General features: G+C 46.0%; 1 protein-coding gene across 1 annotated transcript in view; it reads right to left on the bottom strand.

The window, feature by feature from the left end:
• Positions 1–20,100, bottom strand: part of ITGAE (integrin subunit alpha E) — a gene marked incomplete at its 3' end in the record, with an annotated part of 69,028 nt that overhangs the window by 42,827 nt on the left and 6,101 nt on the right. Inside the window, exon 2 of the mRNA XM_081272889.1 lies at positions 4,485–4,605. Coding sequence (XP_081129015.1) covers positions 4,485–4,605 — 121 coding nt within the window. The remainder of the gene's footprint in view (positions 1–4,484; positions 4,606–20,100) is intronic.

The following is a 20,100-nucleotide window of genomic DNA, read 5'->3' as shown; positions in this document are numbered from 1 at the left end:
CCCCAGCCTAAGCCTCAGCCCTGGCCCAGCACTTTTTCCCCTGCTCCCCACAACAGGTGGGTTCAGAACATGGGCCACATACAGCCCTGGACCAGTTGAGCTCTCTCCTCTTCAGGCCTTGGCCAAGCTGTTTTCTCTGCCTTCCACTTCCTTCTCCTGCAGAAGAATCATCCAGACACCAGTTACTTAGGAAGCCCTCCTAAAGGAAGGTGAAACTTGATCCCCTCCAAGGCCAGTAGGTAGCCCTGACTACTAGCCTCCCTCTCATTCCTGTCCTCTGTTCCCATTTAAACTGAGTTCCCAAGAGACTACCATGTACAGCTATACAAGCTACACACTGCAGATCCCAAAGATTGCCACTTCTATCACAGTCATTCAATAGCATGATTTGGGGCCCAGTCTGAGCTGCCTCTGCTCCCCATCCCATTTTTCCCCCATGACCAATGATCCCCAGTGACTGATAAATCCACTAAACACTGACTGACCAGCAGTGACAGAGGATCAGCCATCTACTAACAGCTACAGGGACCCTATTCTATTGAGGGCTGGCTATAGCCCTGGCACCCCTTGTCTATCTCCTGCCTTCTTGCATATCTAACCTATCTTTCTTGGAGTCCATTCCCAAGCCTCTCGGGCAGGGGGGAGGCCTGCTCTATGTCCCACTCCATATCCCTTGCAGCAGCCGAAGCCCAGGGTACTGCCAGCCCTGGTCTGTTATATTTTAGAGAGAAACAATATGAGGGAGTTGGTGGTAGGTGGTAAAATTTTGTTTAGGTAAAATTGACTTTTAGGTAAACATAGACTTTTAATTCATTTGGTGGTAGGGCAAGCACAGAAAAAACCCAGTGATCATCATGGGGAAAAGACGTGCAAAAGGCAAGATGAGGCAGCCTGTTCTATATGGCCCAACTGGCCAACCAGTGCATTTCCTGCCCGTGGTCTCGTGGACTATCATCTGTGGCAGGAACTCAGAAGTGCCTCTACCACATCCTCTTCCCCAGCATGTGAAAACCCGTGAGCCCCCTCTGCTTAAGTAGGTGTTCTGGGAGGTTTCATGAGCCCCACTGAGTTCTTCCCCACCCCTGAGCAAGCTTTGAGCCCTCTGTACCAGGAACTTCAAACAGACATCCCTCATCTACATGGGCCTTTGGGGTTCTGGGGCAGGGAACATTCTGGGGAGAATCCACTTGAGTAGTGATAGGTGAACAGGAGATGGTCACAGATAACTTGGACTTTGACGCATTACAAACAGTTTGGAAAACTCAGTGCTGAATTAATGCATATCCATGTCCAGTAATACTACTCATGGGCCCAATGAAAATAAGTACACCCATCCGTCAAATGGAAGTATACAAGGAAACTTCCCACATGCCCACCATTAGTACTGTTCACACAATGGAAAAATCTAGCAAAGGGTATGAGAGTTATAGCCTCAGGCAATACCATGAATGAGATTCACAGACCTTATGCTGAGTGAGAGGAGCCAGACAGAGCACATATTGTATGCTTCATTTATATCAAGTTCAAAAACAGGCAGAACTAAACTACAGAGACAAGAGTCAGGAGGAGGCTACTATTGGCAGGGGATATGTCTGTAATTGACCATGGGGCTTCCAGAGGCTTCTACTGGCTGCCACAGTCCTTTAGATCTGCACTTTGCTTGCACAGGCAGCTTAGCAGGATGAGCTTGCATGCTTTTGATGTGTGCATTTTTTTGCACATGGCATATGTCAATCAAATTTCACCTAAACAAAACACCATAAACATAGGCTTTTAATTCATTTTCCCACAGCCCAAATCTCCCTGACAATCTTCTCACTATCCATTCCTGCTTAGTACCCTTCTAGCTCCTTCAAACCCTCTGTGCCTGGTGACAAAGCACCACCCACCTCTCCCATCAGATTCTCCTCACTGTCAGCCTCAGCCACATGAAGTTTTCTCAGTCCTTCATCTTGCTCAGGCTATTCTCTTTGACTGAACTTTCCTTTTCCATCCTTTCTCACACGAACTTCTACTCATCTCCTGAGTCTTGTTGTACATATCGAAGAACACAGCTGTCTCTATGTTCCTGGGTACCCTGGATGCCCCCACCAGAGCTGTCATTATCCTTGCCATTGTCCAACTTGTCTGTTTCCCTCAGGAGCCTGGTAGCCCCATGAGAACAGTGGCCATATCTGTACTATCTCATCCCCCTATGCTGACCCTGAATATAGATCCTTGCTGAAGGAGTGAATGAATAAATGAATGAATGGCACCTTCCTTTATCACTTAAACCTACTGATTAAATCCACCAAGCAAGCGTCAGGCCCAGCTCCAGGCTCAAGCCCAGCCCTTAACATCATAGTTTTATCATTATAGGAATGGAGGTTGGACCAGCATAGAAAAAGTTTAATTTACGGTAATAATTTTATGATTTATAAGCCATTCTTACCAAAATAGACATGGACTATTTCCAATTTTAATATTGATATTGCAGTTAAAGTTCTTGGTTATAAACAACAGAAACTCACTATTGACAATATAAGCAAGATTACACCAGACTGTTCAATGTACAAAGAAACTAGGGACCGGAAAGGGACCAAGACTACCTGATTGTCAGGGTCATAGCCCTTGTCCCAGGGCCTATGAGTCTGCTATAGGAGCTTCTACTGCCCACTCAACCCCCACCAAGCAGAGCTGCTCTATTCTGCAGAACCCTGAGCGCCTCACATTGCTCTAGCCAAAATCTGTCTAGACCATAGGCTCGTATGAGCTAGTTTAAAGCCAACACTTGACCAATGACTAGAAACTAAATGGTGAAAGTGGACAGAAAGAAGAATCCTGGGGCTGGACTTAAGCCTGGCTTTGTGGTAGGACAAGCACAGAAAAAACCAATAATCATTGTGAGGAAAAAGAAAAGTGGAGGGAGGCAAGAAAGGACTGCTTTAAAAATAGATTAGAAAGACACAACAACAATATGAATACAACCAGATCCTGCTTTAAAACAACACAGCTATAAAGGCCATTTTGATGACAACAGGAAGCTTCTCTTAAATATAGATATAATCCTACCCTAGCATACCATCATTATCACCACATAATAGAAGACATATTTGACCTATTTATGCCCTGCCAACATGTAAGCTCCCCAAGCCTTGGGGGTTTTGTTTGCTGGGCTCACTGCATCCCTAAGGCTTGGCACATTAGTAGGTGTTCCACAGATATTTGTTGAGTAAATGACTATTGCATATTTAATTCCACAACCTACCCTTTGTCATCTCACAGTATGTCTTGAGGTTGATCTGCATTAATCACCAAAGTACTAGTTTCACTCATTTAACCTGCTTTTAGAACTGCTTCACATAATTCATATATTATTTTTCCATTTTCCCAATGATGAACCTGTCTAGTCTTTCACTATTATTAGCAACGTACAATCAACAATTTGTAAGAGCTGGGGGTCTAGCTGAGCAGTAGAACATTTACAAGGCCCTGGGTTCAATCCCCAGCACTCTGACCCTGTACACACACACACACACACACACACACACACACACACACACACATTATGGGCTAGGGGCATAGCTCAGTGGCAGAGCATGTACTTAGAATGTATGAGGCCCTGGGTTTAATTCCAAGAACCACATTAAAAATGTGTTTGTGTGTGTGTGTAATTTTTTTTTAATGGGAGTGTCTCTAAGGTTGGTATCTGGGGTACAACTGCTGAGTCAAAGGCTTCGTGCATCCCCAATTTTACCAGATATGGCAAAATTGCTCTTCAAGGTGGTGAAACCAAGGTACACCCCCTACAACCCTGTTTCACCACATCCCTTACTGCACAATGCTGTCAGATTTTTTTCTTGTCTTTTTTTCTGGTACTGGGGATTGAACCCAGGGAGAATTATCACTGAGTTACATCCCCAGTCCTTTTATTATTTTATTTTGAGACAGGGTCTTTCCAAGTTGCAGAGGCTGTCTTCAAACTTTCAATCTTCCTGGCAGCCTCCTGGGTTGCTGGGATTATAGTACATTACACTGGGTCCAGCACATCATAGCCTACCTCTTAATCACTAGTTCTTGGGCCTCACCTCATGGTTTCAGTTTCTTTCTTTCTTTTTTTTTCTTAAACTTTTTTTGGTGGCCTTCCAAATTTTATATGTTGAGCACATGTTACTTTTTAATATACTAAATTGTCTATGTTGAACACATGTTGCTTTTATAAGAAACAAAAGAGCCATTATGAACTTTATTCTAAAATAGTTTTTAGGTTTCCCTCCCCCAAGCAGTGGAGCAGAAAGAGGACTGAAAGAGGAGAGGGATGGGGACTATGGACTCTACAGACCAGCTTTGGGCCCAGGGCTCCTCCTGTACCTTTTGTTTCTGCTGAGTATCTTTCCGAAAGTGAAGGGAGTTTCTGTCCAGACTGCAGGGGTGAGGTGTTGATACCATCTTGGGATGCCTCTCAGGCTCCCCAGAAACCCACCAATCTTCATCCTTCTACTCACCAGGTCCGGTTGGTGCTAGGGTCTTGGTGCAGAAGGGAGCTGAGCACGAAATGTGAGTCTCTTTCAGCTGTGATCCAGGGCCGGGTCACATCCACATTGAAGGCCTCCAGGAGAACCTGGCCTATGGGCATAAGAGGAACATTTGATGAAGGAGTCTGGGCCTTTACCACCCATTATTTCATCAAATCCTGTGGTGTCATTATCCCCCCTTTCACAGATGAGAAAAGTGAGCCCCCTACCCCCTACCCCCATGTTTTTCCCCCCATGGGAGTAAAACTAGAGGAAGGTAGCATCTGACCAAGAGCCTCTGATCCCCTTTTAATTTTCTTTGTTTGAATCTTAATATGACAAATCAACTGTTAAAAGACATTTTAAGACAGGGAAATTTTTATGTGGACAGCATATTAGATGATACCAAAGAATTATCATTAATTTTATTAGTTGATGAGAACACTATGTGTAAGCAAACATGCTCTTCTTCAGAAATGCACTGAGGGGTGAAATGACATTACTACATTTTATTTGTGATTTGCTCTAAAGTAATGCTCCTGAACCATTAACGTGTGAATGAATCATTTGAGAATCTCATTAAATTGAAGATTCTGACTGAGGAGGTCAGGGAGCAGGGCTGAGATTCTGTTCTAAAAAGCTCATCAGTGATGCCAATGCTGCTACTGGTCCTCAGAACCCCATTTTGAGTTGAAAGTTTTCAAAATATTTTGGAAAATGAAACAAAAAAAAGGAGGTGGGGCAAAATAAATGCAGTAAGTATGATGAAATGTTGATAATGGTGTCATCTAGGAGATGAATGTATTGGGTTTCTTACAGTTATCTTGTTTGTGTTCACACAGGCTTAAGATTTTGTTACTGAAAATCTTTTAAGGATTGGAGTGTCAATCTTTTAAAGGGTTCTGAGGGCTATTCTGGGTTTCTCATCACTCAATTTCCAGTTCCTCTCCCTGAGAAGAAACAAAGTAGTGAGAGGATAGAGGGAAAAACTCAGTTTCTCCTACATTCTCACTACTCAAAATACTCCTGTGACCCCAGATGCATGGGAGTTTTCCCATACACACCAAACAAAAGTCCTTCAGCAATGGATACCAACTGGATGACCTCTAATTTAGGTTAATTCTGATACCCTCTACTGGGAGACCATGTCAGATCCCACAAGATGAGGGCTCAGTTCCACAAGACTGTCCCATCCTCCACCATGCTTCTGATCCCAACAGTGAGCCCCATGTTGTTTTTACCTGTGCTTCTGACCAACTGGATCTAAATCTGCATTCCATGACCCCCTCCTTGGGTTCAATTAATTTCCTAGAGTGGTTCACAGAACTCAGGGAAACAGGTAAATTTCTTGGTTTATCATAAAAGATATTATAAAACACATGGAAAAAGAGATGCATAGAGCCAGGTATGGGGGAAGGGGTGTGGCCCTCCCAAGCCCTCTCCAGTTGCACCACCACCAGGAACCTTCTTGTATTCCACTACCTGGAACCTTTTTTTTTTTTTTAAAGAGAGAGTGAGAGAGGAGAGAGAGAGAGAGAGAGAGAGAGAGAGAGAGAGAGAGAGAGAGAGAGAGAGAGAATTTTTAATATTTATTTCTTAGTTCTCGGCAGACACAACATCTTTGTTGGTATGTGGTGCTGAGGATCGAACCCGGGCCGCACGCATGCCAGACGAGCGCGCTACTGCTTGAGCCACATTCCCAGCCCCTACCTGGAAGCTTTCTGAACCCTGTCCTTCTGGAGTTTATGGCATGATTGATGACATCATCAGTCAGTGGTGGTCAACTTCACAACTTAGTCCCTCTCTCTTCTTGGGGATTGGAGGTAGGGCTGAAAGTCCCAATCCTCCAATCCTGCCTCCATCTTTCCCAAGAACAGCCCCAACCTGCTGCCTAGGGGCTGCCATCAGCCGTGCATTACCACATAGAAAGCCATGTATCATTTGGAGAGTCCAAGGACTTTAGGATTTGTATGACAGGAAGTGAGGAGCAAAAACTAAATATATATTTGCCAATATCACAGTAGGCATCTATATTCTATTTCTTTTTCTTTATACTTCTACCTTGCCCAGAAAATTTTGTGCTGGCTCATAAAAATATATAATATGGTAAAATAAAAGTCACAATTATGGGGCAGGCAAAAAAAAAAAAGAATGGAAATAGTGGTTTAAGAAAAGGAAAGCAGGGCTGGGGATGTGGCTCAAGCGGTAACGTGCTCGCCTGGCATGTGCGGGGCGTTGGGTTCGATCCTCAGCACCACATAAAAATAAAATAAAGATGTTGTGTCCACCGAAAACTAAAAAATAAATATTAAAAAAAAGAAATAAAAGGAAAGAATCTGCCTAGTGCAGTGGCACACGCCCATAATCCCAGCAGCTTGGGAGACTGAGGCAGGAGGATTGCAAGTTCAAAGCCTGCCTCAGCATAAGCAAGGTGCTAAACAACTCAGTGAGACCCTATCTCTAAAATAGGGCTGCGGATGTGGCTCAGTGGTGGAGTGCCCCTGCATTCAATCCCCAGTACCAAAACAAAAAACAAACAAAAAGAATCTAATCAGACAGGAAGGCAGTCAACTGACATCTTATATACATATCGACCAGTGCTGGCACTTTCTGTGATGACCCCACTTTTTGCTGTAAACACAGCAATGGCACTCAAGAGAAGCTTAATAAAATTATTCATTGGATAAATTCATACATGAATGAAATAAGCTTTCTTGAAGCCAACATAAAGATGAAAACGATCAGTCAGCATCATTCACAGTGTCCACAAAATTGGAGAAAGAAATTGTTCTGGTGAAGCACAACTAGTCCTGTTATTCAAGCCAGAAAATATTTCCCTGGATTTCTTCTTAGTGAGAACACCGAACAGACCCCAAATCTCATTTCCCAGAGCTGTGATTCATGCTCTCCCTGCCATTGCCCCAAAGTAGAACATAACAGGACCCTGTTTGGGGGTCAGGGATACCTTTGAGAATCTGAGGCAAGCATCAGAGCCCTTCCCATCCCCTTATGTAGACCAAAGGGCTTAAGACATACCCCCCCAAGATATGACTGGAGGAGACAAGAAAGTGTCACCCCTAAATTTATTTCTTTGGCATAGTTTGAGCTGGTTATTCTGAAAAAAATTGAGGAGTGAGTAATTCTGAAAAGCTGTCCTGTTGTAAGAGAAATTTTATTCGTAAAGGAAACCTAACTGGGTGTGGTGGCACACACCTGGAATCCCAAAAACCAGGAGGCTGAAGCAGGAGGACCTCAAGTTCGAGGCCTCAGTAACTTAGCAAGACCCTCAGCAATGCAGTGAGACCCTATCTCAAAATAAAAATTTATAAAAGGGCTGGGGATATAGCTCAGTGGTAAAACACCTCTGGATTCAATCCCCAGTGCCTGTCTGTCTGTCTGTCTGTCTGTCTCTCTCTCTCTCTTACACACACACACACACACACACACACACACACACACACACACACACAACTAGTAATCTATAGGAAGAGATTACTTTCATTACCTGAGAGATATTATCTGTAAACCAAGATGAGAAAAGAAAAAAAAAAAACCAAGACGAACTTTATTCACCACTCAGTTCCTCCTGGACCCTCCCACAAAGCATGTTTCCACCCCCCAAATTCCTAAGCTCCTATTTCTTTCTGTAGCTCAGGATGCTACTCACCTGACACTGCTTCTGATCCTTTTTATCTGTTTTCTCTTGTTAAGCTGCCCTATGTCAGTTCAATTGGTAGCCCAAAGAATCCAGAAGGCTGAAGGGAAGTCATTCTTCCCTTGCCCAGTAAAATATCTTCCCTTAGCTGGAAGTGCTCTTCCCTCAGACTGCTTCCCCAGGTGGCTTCCTCCTCATTCTCATTGCTCACCTCCTGGCACAGGGCTTCCTTGCCTCCGAACTCCAGTGGGCAACTCTATTCCCCACAAGCATTGACCATTTACCATAATCTGGATTGACTTTGTTCTTCTCTTGTTTACTTATTATTTTGAGTGTCTCCTCCCCCAGACAATGACTTCCACAAGGGCAAAGATGTGCAACTGCCTGGCTCACTGTGCTCTCCCAGGGCCTGGCTCAGTGGTCTACACTTGGTTGGCCTGGATGAGTGGACCCCTGAAGACTACTTGTAGACCCTCAGGGTTCCAGGCCAAGAACTCCCAGGTCAGGAAGAGGGTGGCACTGTCCTCCAGAGCTTAGAGGGAAGATGTCTGGTAGGGGTTGGGACAGTCTCCTTGGCATCTTTCAGGTGGAGCACTGCGTTATATGTGGGAATTCCCACCTTGCTACAAGTGTGAGTGCAGGGCCTCCCCTGCTCCTTTACTGTCTACAACTGAGACCCGACTTGAGAATAGTCCAGTGTGTCACTTGGGCATCTAAGGCACCCCGCCTAGTGTATTCTCAGCCTGGCATGCTCTGGACCTGCTACCTGCACACTTCCTACCTCCTCTGCCCAAGCTGTTCCCTCCATCCACATACCTTCCTCATCAGTCTTGCCCCTCTGACAGCCTAGCCTTTGAGACCCTACTCAGCCAGGAGCAAGGAGCTAATGGTGACCCTAGCAGAGGAGCTCACTGGTCCCCAAGCCCAGTCAGCGACCTGTGGTGTTTCTGGTTTTCCTGTCTTGATCAGAGTAACGGTGATTAAATCTGTCTCCCATAAACCTGAATCATCCACCACAACCCCCAACTGTAGAGCCCAGCTGAGCACAGGGCCAGACCTAGAATAGCTGTCCTGAAATGTCAAAATGGTCCAGATACTCATGTTCCTCATCAACCACACCCTCATTTTTGCTGTGCTCAAGGGAGAGGTCTTGAAGGGGTGGGAATAGGGAAGAAATGAGCAGAGAGACAATCACAGCCATCCTCCCAGAGTACCTGCTATCTCCCAGGCACCATGTTACATGCTGAGGCTCAAAGAGGTCGAGCATCAGTAAATTAAATATTTGTATCTGGGGCCCAGGGTTGCCTGATTCCAAAGCTGGAAGCATTGGGGAGTTGGTAAACAAAGTGAGCAGATCACAAAAGTGCCTGGAGGAGCTGGGCACTGCCTCTGCTGGGCTCAGGTTCCTGTTGCTCTGCCACTCACTGCTAGGATAGAGCCCTACCTTAGAGATGGTGACTAGGTTGGTAAGAACACTGTAGAGGAGAATGGCATGAGAACCTCTGTGTCTCTCTGTGTGTGTGTGTGTGTGTGTGTGTGTGTGTGTGTGTGTGTGTATGTGTGTCATGGTGGAGTCACCATATTTGCTGAACTTTCCCTGATAACCATCTGGTGCCTATGTCTGCCCAGAGCCACTCACCCTGCTCCACCAGGGGGCCCCGGACTTTTTGCTTGGGCTGCCCCTAGGTCACGCAACCCTTTCCCTCACTCTTTCCACTGAGACTCTGAGAAAATAGCACAGGCCCTAGAGGTAGTTCAGTCCTGAGTTCAAATTCTTGCTCTGCATAGAGTCACTGAAGGACCTTGAGTTGTCACCTCACTTCAGTATCTGCCTCTGTGACCCAGGGCTGTGTGGAGGCCCAGCATGTGGATGCTGAGGGTACAGAGCTGTAACCACAGGTGAGGGTCTGTCACATTGTCTTACAGCTTCACCACAAGCCCCCTCACATGCTGTCAGGCAGTTAAACCAGTGTCTGTCACCACACTACCCACAGGTCTGCTCTCCACGTGGGCATGTTGAGTCAGACTAAGAGCCCCTCCATCCTGTCAGCCCCACTGCCTCTCCCTTTCCCCATTACACTGAACATTTTTTTTTAACTTTTTGTGGTACTGGAAATTGAACTCAGGGGTATTTTGCCACTGAGCTACTTCCCCTAGCCCTTTTCATTTTTTATTTTGAGAGAGGGCCTCAGACTTGAGATCCTCCCGCCTCAGTCTCCTGAGTAGCTGGGATCACAGAAGTGTGTCACCATGCCTGGCTTGCTTTGAGCATTTTAAATACACATTTTTGCAGTACAGTGATCATTGATATTCCCAATAAACCAAAGCCCAGGGGACATGGTTTGCCCTAATCTATGCAATGAGCTGCATAGCTCATAGCTTCTAGAAGTGGAATTAGATTCGGGTGTCCTGACACCTGGCCCAGAATGCCTAGAAAGGCTTTGGGAGAGGATTACACCTCAGAACAATCTGCAGAGAGCCTGCCCAGGGGAGCCGCCCATGGACCACATCCTCAGTCCATTCTCTTGGTCTTTCTATCATCTCAACCTCAAACCTTAGTCACCTGAGGTCACTGGCTCCCTTGCCCTCCACAGGCTAGCTAGAAACAATAGCCACAGGTCTTGAGCAACATTGTGTGTGTGGTACTATGCTAAGCACCTGTTGCTGTTCCAGTTGTCCTCCTATTTCTCATGAGTGCCTCCTCCTCCTCATGCCTGCCATCCTCAGCACCTGTGGACTAGACCATGACTGTAGCCTTCTTGCTGGCTTCTCTGCATCCTTTCTTCTATACTCCACCTTCCATACAACATACAAGTCTGTCGATGTGTCCCTGTGTCTCAAAGACAGACTGAAGCAAGGTGACACTGTCACTACCCTGCTTGAGGCCTTCCATGGCTTCCTATTCCCTTTCCAGTGAAGTCCAAACTTTCTCAGCCTAGCATGCTGGGCCCTCCATACTCCTTACCCCCATCACCATGGACCTCTCAGGACTGGCTGCCTGTGTGTCCCCATGAGCCCCATATACCCCATACACCATACAAACCCTACACACCCATGTACACCAATGCACACACACATACCCATATATACCCCATATACAGTAAAACATACCCCATGCATACCACACACACACCCTACCCTATACACACCCAATATACATACAGCAGATACACTTCATATATATCCTTATACCCCATATACATTCCCATACAACCCCTACACCTCATATGCCCCAAACACCACCCACACACCATATATGCTTTCCTATATATCCCCCACACATCTATACATTCACACATACCCTATACTCATTACCTGCACCCTATATACCCCATCTACAACATATATACCCCATACACAATATGTATTCCACACACAGCACACATACCTCATAACATTCCTATACCCCCCCACGCACTATCTGGCCCTCATACACCTCACACACACGTATACACCCCATACATTCCCTGTATACACTCTGTACACATCATGCATAGCCCATACACAACATATATGTTATATACATCCCATACATTCCCCATATGTACCAAAGACACTCCATACATACCTCACATACCAAGCCAATTTCCCAGAGGGCTCCACAGGGCCCATACTCCACCTGGTGCTCCTAAAGCACTGCCCTTCTCTGACATTTTTCTTTTCTTTCTTTCTTTCATTCCACCCCCACAATACTGAGGATTGAACCTGGGGTGCTCTACCTCTATCCCTTTTTATTTATTTAAGAAAATTATTTTGGGTACATGGGTACTTAACCACTCACTGAACCACATCCCCCACCCTTTTTAACATTTTATTTAGAGACAGGATCTTGGCTGAGTTGGTAAGTGCCTCATTATGTTGCTGAGGCTGGCTTTGAACTCTCAATCTTCCTGCCTCAGGCTCCCAAACTGCTGGGATTACAGGCATGTGCCACTGCTCCAGGCCCTTATTTTTTGACAAGGTCTTGCAACATTGATAAGGTAGTCCTCCTGCTTTAGCCTCCATAGTCACTGGTCACCATGCCTGGCTCTTCTTGGCTTGGGCTATCCTCACTCCCACACCTGAAATGGCCTGACCCTTCCCCATCAAGTCCTGGGGGCACCCTTGTTAGGTCTTCTGATGGGGCTAGAGAGGTTATTGTGTGTGCTATCTTTTCATTACATAGGAGAGGAACAATTCCCTTATCACCAGGTCCAAGATGTTCTGATCTTGGAGTAGGACAGACAACACAAGAACACACAGTCTTCTGGTCCCACGCAAACCTCACCCTCCATCTTCCACACACCCAGGTTTCCATCCCTGGTCTTTTCCCAAACCAGAAAGCCCCTTGTTTTTACCAGACTACTTGCTAATGACCTCCCCAGCCTCCAGGGCCAGCTGAAACCACAGTTCTCCATGAGGACCAAGGCTTTCTCTCACACACTTGTTTTTGTTTTTGTCCTAGGGATTGAACCCAGGACTTTGTGTATGCAAGGCAAGCACTCTATCAACTGAGCTATATCCCCAGCTCTCTCTCACCAACTTGTACACAGATGCAGGGCTATGCCAGGCAGAGCCAGGTCTGCCCCCTCTGCCCCCTGGGCAGAGCCACAAGCCTCAGCCTGAGCTGGTGTCAGACCAGAGCAGGCCCTAGACTCTGGTTCCTTTTTCTTCACCCCCAGGGTTTCATAGGTCAATAGCACAGTTCCTTCTTCACACCATGAGGGAAGTAGACTTAAGTTCTGAGACCTTGGAGGGAGAAGTGAGTTGCTGTGGCCACAGAATGAGTAAGGGCTGAGGAGTGACCTAGGGACTTCGGGGGGCCACATGGAAGCAGGGCATGCTGGGGCTGGGGACTCAGGTGTGAGTGGCTCCAGGTTTCAGGGTGTCTGTTTATTTGTGCCTCTTTCCAAACCTTTAGATAATTTATCTCATCTGCTCCCAAGAGTGACTAGAAGAGGACATTGCCACAGCAGGTGGCCTGGAAAGGGTAGAAGGTCAGAGCCAGGCCAGAAATAGTTCTGGATTTGCTTCAGCCCAAGCCAGCCAGGCACAGAATTTTGGGGTGGGCCTGAAGTCATGGCCTGAGGGGTTCTTCCCATCCTCCCTGGTACCTCCCTGCTTCCTCTCCAGATTCTTTCCAGCCATCAAGACTCTCAGAACCAGTCTCGCCTTCTCTGGGAAGCCCCCCAAGACTTGTTTATCCCCAGATCTCAGGGCCTCATAGCATATAGCAGGACTGTCACAGCATCATTTATCCCACTCAGACTGAGTGGCTGGAGCCTTGCTCTCACCAGTCCCACAGTGTAGATAAGCTGTAGGCTAAGAGGTCTTAGTGCTGCCAGTCTTCTCTTGTTCTCTGCTGTCCACCAATGTGGGACGTGCCTAGGCCTCAGAAGGGGTTTGACAAATGGTACCTGTTGGTGAAGATTCTTAAGTGACAGTGGTTGTCTTAAGGAGCAACAGGAGACAGATGATCAGGAGCCCAGAGTGAAGATGTCAGGGTTAGCATCCCAGGCTATGGGAATATTCTGGAGCTCAGAGACTACTGGGGCTTGGGCTTGAGCCCTGTCTCATTGGTGTTTCTTGCTACCCTGGATAGTCACTGTCCTGTTCTGGGCCTTCATCACGTCCTCCATACTAGATGAAGGTGAACCAGAGTCTAGTCTAAATATCTCCAGATATTCTTGGTGATGGAGCATCAAAGCCATAAGAAAGGTAAATCTGTTCCATACCCCTTATATAACAAAAATAAAGACAAGTCTAAACCATGCAATACGAAAAAGGCAGTTTGGGCTGGGATTGTGGCTCAGTGGCAGAGCGCTTGCCTCCTAAGTATGAGGCACTGGGTTCAATGCTCAGCACCACATGAAAATATATAAATAAATAAAGGTATTGTGTCCATCTACAACTAAAATAATATTAAAAAGAAAAAGAAAAAGGAAGTTCAACAAAGGTTTGATCTTTCCATAATGACTACTCTGATGCTTTGAAACATCAAATATCGAAATTTGTTCCAAAATGGGGCTGGGGCTATAGCTCAATGGTAGAGCACTTGTCTAACATGTGTGAGATACTGGGTTTGAATCTCAGCACCACACATAAACAAAATAAAGGTACACTAACAACTAAAAAAATATCTAAAAAAAATTTGTTCCAAATGTATGTTTGCTGGTGCTACAGCAAAGCAGAGCATGCTCTGGTCTGTTTCTTGGGTGATCTGGCCCATGGAGGATGTTAATCCTCTAAGCTCTAAGCATCAACTTAGCTTTCAGACACTGGCATTCACTGGTTGGCCTGGCCTGTTCCAGGGAGAATGCAGGCTCCTAGGAGCCTTTGCATTACCATCCACCTAATTTTTCTGCCAAGCTTTCGACCAAGGGAAGATCCCAGGTCTGCCGGACCACTAGTGAGAATCACTTGTCTTATCTAAACAGCCTCCAAGGGCTCCCTGACCGTGCTGTCCTATCCCCAGGGACTCGTGGGCAGACTCAGGACTTGGCTTGCCTAAAGTATCTTTCTTGAGAGGTTTTATTGTTTTTAGAGACATGGTCTGGCTGGCTTTGAACTCCTGGGCTCAAGTAATCCTAAAAGAAGTATAAAGGCCCCTAGGAGCCTACATTCTCCCTAAAAAAGGTCAGGCTAGCCAGTGAGCTAGGACTATGGGTGCACACAAGCACAACCAGACTGTGAGGAATTTAAAGACCAGAATGGGACCCCCAAGTAGCAGAAGTGCCTCCCTACCACCACCCACACACCACAGGAACAGGAAGCAGTCTCTTGCTTCCTAACATACTCACCCCAGTCTCTTGGTGCTTATATTCCCATGGGGTCCTCACCTTCAACAGCAAAAGCTTTGCTCTGTAACATTAGGGTGCTCGGCTGGGTGGAGCTGGGCTTTTGCCCTTTGATCAACTAACCTGGCAAAGACCTAAGGACCTGCCCTGAGTGGGTGCCCTGGAAAGAGGAGACTGGCTGGAGATGGAACTGGGTGGCAGAACGCTGGAATCCAGAGCCACAAGCTATCAACATGGTCGAAGCAGAGCACCATAGGTCCTTCTCAACAAGCCTGGAGATTTGACCCATCAAGTGAGAGCGCATCCCTGAGGAAACTCCTGCTTTCTCTAACACTGGCCCTGAGCCCCCAAACAAAAGGCTACATGCTGTAGACATCAAGCTGGAGCTGAGGCATGGGGTGAGACTGACTTACTGGTCATGCAGAGCAGAGCGTGGAAGAGCCACATCCTAGCTGGAGCAGAGGCAGGTGCGTTCAAGCTGAGCAGTTGAGTAGGGAGCTAGAGATGGGCCAGGCCAGGCACGCAGCTTCCCCTCCTTAGCTGAGGCTGGGAGGCGGGGACAGAGGTGCACACACAGAGGCAAGGACCCACAGGCAGATAGGCACTTACAAAGAGCCACAGTCACTCCCGCGTGTGCAGTCAGCCGTATGGTTTCCTCAGCAGCTGTGGGCTGGGTCCCAGGAGCTTAGAGACAACTGTCCTCCCACTCCCTCACTCACGCTTACACCCCACTTTCTTGGAATGGTGAGCAGAGGTTTGACTGGGGTAGTGGTTCTGGATGTTCTTGGCAGAGGAGGAGCAGGAGCAATAACAATCCAGTCCATTGTCTGTTGTCTGTATCATCCACATGAGTTCCCAGCCTGTCCTGCCTCAAAATCTACCACCAAACAGCTCAGCTCAGCTCCCAGCCCAGGGTCTTTGGTGGCAGTTGCCTCGGCAACTGGGATAGGGATTCCCCTCCCCAAGGAAGTGCCCCCACTGTTAGAAACTGGGCTCCTGTGCCTGCCCCTGCACTCAAGGGCTGGGGCTACAAGGGACCAGGTGAGGAGAAAGACCCCATGCACCAGCTGACACCACTGCTCCATCCAATTGCCTAGAATGTTTTTTTTTTTTTAAATCTGGCTAAGTCACCCTGATACTAAAACTAGTTTCACAGGGCTCTCGGCTGTCAGTCTAGCACACCTACCCGACTAGTCAGTACACCTCTGACCCATCCCAGCCTTCCAGAAACCAAATTACTAATAGCTTCCAATCATATTTAAGGGCCAATTTCACCTTTTGTCAAATTTGCCCCTGTGAAAGTCTATCAGGGAAGGAGGCCTCTCCACACCACAGCTCAAGCTTCAGGAAGAGCAGGGAGCACAGTCCAACTTAACTCTGTGCAGAGGTGGAACTGCTCTGAACTGCACTGTTCAACTCGGTAGCCATCGGCTACATGTGGCTACTGAGCCCTTAAAATGTCATCAGAGCAACCCAGGGATTGAATTTTATATTGTACTTATTCTTTTTCTTTTTTGGTACCAGGAATTGAACTCATAGGTTCTTCACCATTGAACCACATCCTCAGCCCTTTTTTATATTTTATTTAGAGATAGGGTCTTGCTAAGTTGCTGAGGTTGGCTTTGAAATCTTCCTGCCTCAGCCTCCTGAACCGCTCAGATTACAGGCATGAGCCATTATACCTGGCTTGTACTTAACACTTAAGTTAAATTCAGAAAGGCAGGGTTGTCTCTCATCTATTATAGGAATGTCTGCAGCCCAGATAGTACTTTGAAATGTTAGTGTATTAACAAAGTAGGCAATGGTGTTGACTTAATGACTACATGAAAATCAATTTTATTTTGTTTCTCATATTGAAACCTTGTTTGGCCACTGTTTTGTGAAGATTCAATGACTCTTCAAACGTTTTTGCACTGTCTGCTTTGGTCTGACAAAATACTTGACTAGATCCTCCATGTGTATCACCCAGCAGAGAAGCTAAAAAGCTGAAAAAACAAAGCTTCAGGTCTGAGGATCTAATCTGCTAGCCAGGTCAAAATGCAGATCATCCTAAGGTTGCTAAACCTTGTCACAGGTTGCGTTGAGACCTGCAACCTGCAGCCCACCTTCCCATCATTCCAGGGCTCAGTGACTTTTCTTTCCCCAATTCATCCTGAGTTCCAGTGGCACTTAGTAGAGTCACACAGGAACTCTTCTTCCCAGCACTGGCCCAGAAGGAAAGGAAGTATCCCCAAATCAGAGCAGATCCTTTGGTAGGCAGGGCTAGAAACCATGGCTGCAGTTCATTCAAGACTTCCACAAAACTTCATGTTTGGAGTGTGATCTTTGGAGCACCTCAGGAGTCCAGGTAATGATGACTGATGCTGGAAAGGAAGCAGGGCCATTTTCTGCATCTTTGTAGGCCTCTAGAATGCTGACTCATCTTGCATCCATCCAAGATATAAGTATCCAGGCTTGTGAGTGCCTCCAGGCACAAGAACACAGGGGGTCCCTTCAGCCTACCTGATGGAAATACTTTCCCACAAACCCAAACTTAAGGTCCTCAAGTTGGGACCAGGCTTTGTCCCTCCCTCACAGCATGCAATACAAGGTTGTGTGTTCAGCAAATACATATTTATACAAAAGAAAAGGGAAAGTGTTTTCCTAACTCATTTTACTTTAAATGAATGTTAAGGGACCAACTGAAAGGATATCCTACATCAATTTGACTGTAATCTTCAAAACAAATCAATGTCAAGAAAGACAAAAAAAGGCTAAGGAACTTCTCCAGTTTAAAGGAAACGAGAGGATTACTAAAGGCAGGAAAGTCCTCCATGCTGAATTGGACCCTGGACCATAAAAAAATAAAATATTTTTTAAAGTACATTATTGGGCCAGCTGACAAAACTGAGGGATGAACTACATAGAAATAAGTAGCTCTCATATAGGCCAGAGATTACATATTTCCTGAATTTGGTAACTATGCTATGGATATGTGAGGAAATGCCTTTGTTCTTAGGAAACATACACTAAAAAACTCTGTATGGATGAAGGGGCATGATGTATGCAAATAACTCTTAAATAGTTCATGGCTCAGAGAGAAGGGAAAGAAAAAGAAGGAGCCCAGAGGATGAGGAAGGAAAGAATGAATAGTAAAATGTGGCAAAATGTTCTGTAGCCCTTGACACTCTATTATTCTGAAATTATTTCATAATAAAAAGCTCTTTAAAATAATCCAGGGATGGAAGTATGCAGCATGAGGTGGACCCACACTGTCTTGAAAGTGGAAGGGGTTGGTCCCCCAGCCTGTCCCTAGCCTCCAGACACAGGAAAAGGTTCTAAACAGGGCTGGGGTTGTGGCTCAGTTGGTAGAGCACTTGCCTAGAACATATGAGGCACTGGGTTCGGTTCTCAGCACCACATAAAATAAATTAATAAATAAAGGTCCATCAACAATTAAAAAAAAAAAAAAAGGTTCTAGACACCCACCTAGCTTCTGAGTCCTAGGAAGCTGAAAGAATAAATTTATTAAGGGTGCAAGGGAGTCGGGGGCAGAGCAATGGTACTCACCACTACTCACTGCATGCTCAGTAGGGAGCACTGAACTCAGGGCCAAGGCCTTTCAGGTAAGCCCTCTTCCGAGGGTACCCCAATTTCACAGATGAGGATGCCAACTCCCAGAGAGAAGTTATGTACTTTGCCAAATGCCACATGATTAGTAAGTGGCTGAAGTGGAAATCAAAGAGGTCTGTCTCCTTCAGAACCAGGACACTGAACCATTATAAACCTCCTGCCTTCAAATACACGTGTTTTGAACTTCAAAAAAAAAAAAAAAAAAGGAATTATGGGGCTGGGGCTGGGGCTGAGCGGTAATGCACTTGCCTGGCATGTGTGAGGCACTGGGTTCACTTCTCAGCATATAAATAAAATATAAATAAATAAAAAATAAAGGTCTATCAACAACTAAATTAAAACAAAACAATAGGGACTAGCCCAGCACAGTGGTACATGCTTTTAATCCCAGGGACTCAAGTGGCTGAGTCAGAGGAGGATCTCAAATTCAAGGCTAACCTCATCAATTTAGCAAAACTTAGTCTCAAAAAGCACTGGGAATGTAATTCCTCTGATTTTAATCCCCCATTACCAAAAAGAGGGGGGAGGCTCATTCCACAAATATAGATTGGCATCATTACACCACTGGGTGCAGTAAATTGAATAGCATCCTCTTCCAAATTAATACACTGAAGCTCTAACCCCGAATATAGCTCTATTTGGAGACATGTCTTTTAGGAGATAATTAAGGTTACCTGAGGTGAGAAGAGTGGAGCCCAGTCCTAGTCCAATAAAATCAGTGGCATTTTAAGGGTCACATGCACACTCAAAGGAAAGGCCCATGAGCTAGGAAACCAGGAAGGCCCTCACCATGATGGCACCCTGAGCTCACTTTCCCAACCTCCAGATCTAATAGAAAATAAATATTTGTTGTTTAAGCCATGCAGTCTATATATTATCATGGCAGCCTGAGCAGACTGATACACTGGGCTACCTACCCAAAACAAGACTGAGTGGGATTTGTATGGTATGTCTACACACATACATGTGCATGTGCTAAAAGTCAGAGGAGTGGCAGAGAGAGCAAGGGAGAGGACTCTCTTATCCTTTCATAGCTGAGGGGCTAGGAAAAGTGCACTGGGGCATGGGACCAGGCTTCTTCCTTGCCCCACCTTCTTCCGGTCTAACTTGCAATTCCCAATGCTCCCTGGAAAGTATAGCAAGGGGTCCTGGACATACATTAGCACCAGAAGAAAACTTGAAGATCATCCAAGTTGCCTGAAAGACAAGGCAACTAAGGCCCAGAGAGGACGGAACTTACTTGGTTTTTCCCAGTTGACTATGAGGTAGAATGAGTTCCTAGGGTCCTAGCCCCAGCTCCAGCCACCATCTTATTTGACTTTCCCCAAAAGACAGTCCTCCTGAGCTAAATATGCTGCCAGTTGTTTACATGCCCTCTGAGGAATACACATCATGAAATCAAACACTTCCACAACAACCCTAGGAAGAGAAAAACAGGAAGACCATGTCTTCTCTCCTGCCAACATAGGGGCCTCTTGGTCCTCACTAACCTACACTGGTACGGGGTTGAAGGTGATAAATAGTCTGAAGTACCCCTAAGTCTTAACTACATAAGAATCTGGGC

The sequence above is a fragment of the Spermophilus citellus genome, assembly GCF_964194105.1.
Source record: "Spermophilus citellus genome assembly, chromosome: 17".
NCBI classification, from domain to species: Eukaryota; Metazoa; Chordata; class Mammalia; order Rodentia; family Sciuridae; genus Spermophilus; species Spermophilus citellus.
Note: the sequence above shows the minus strand (reverse complement) of the source record. Positions and strands in the feature narration are given on the sequence as shown.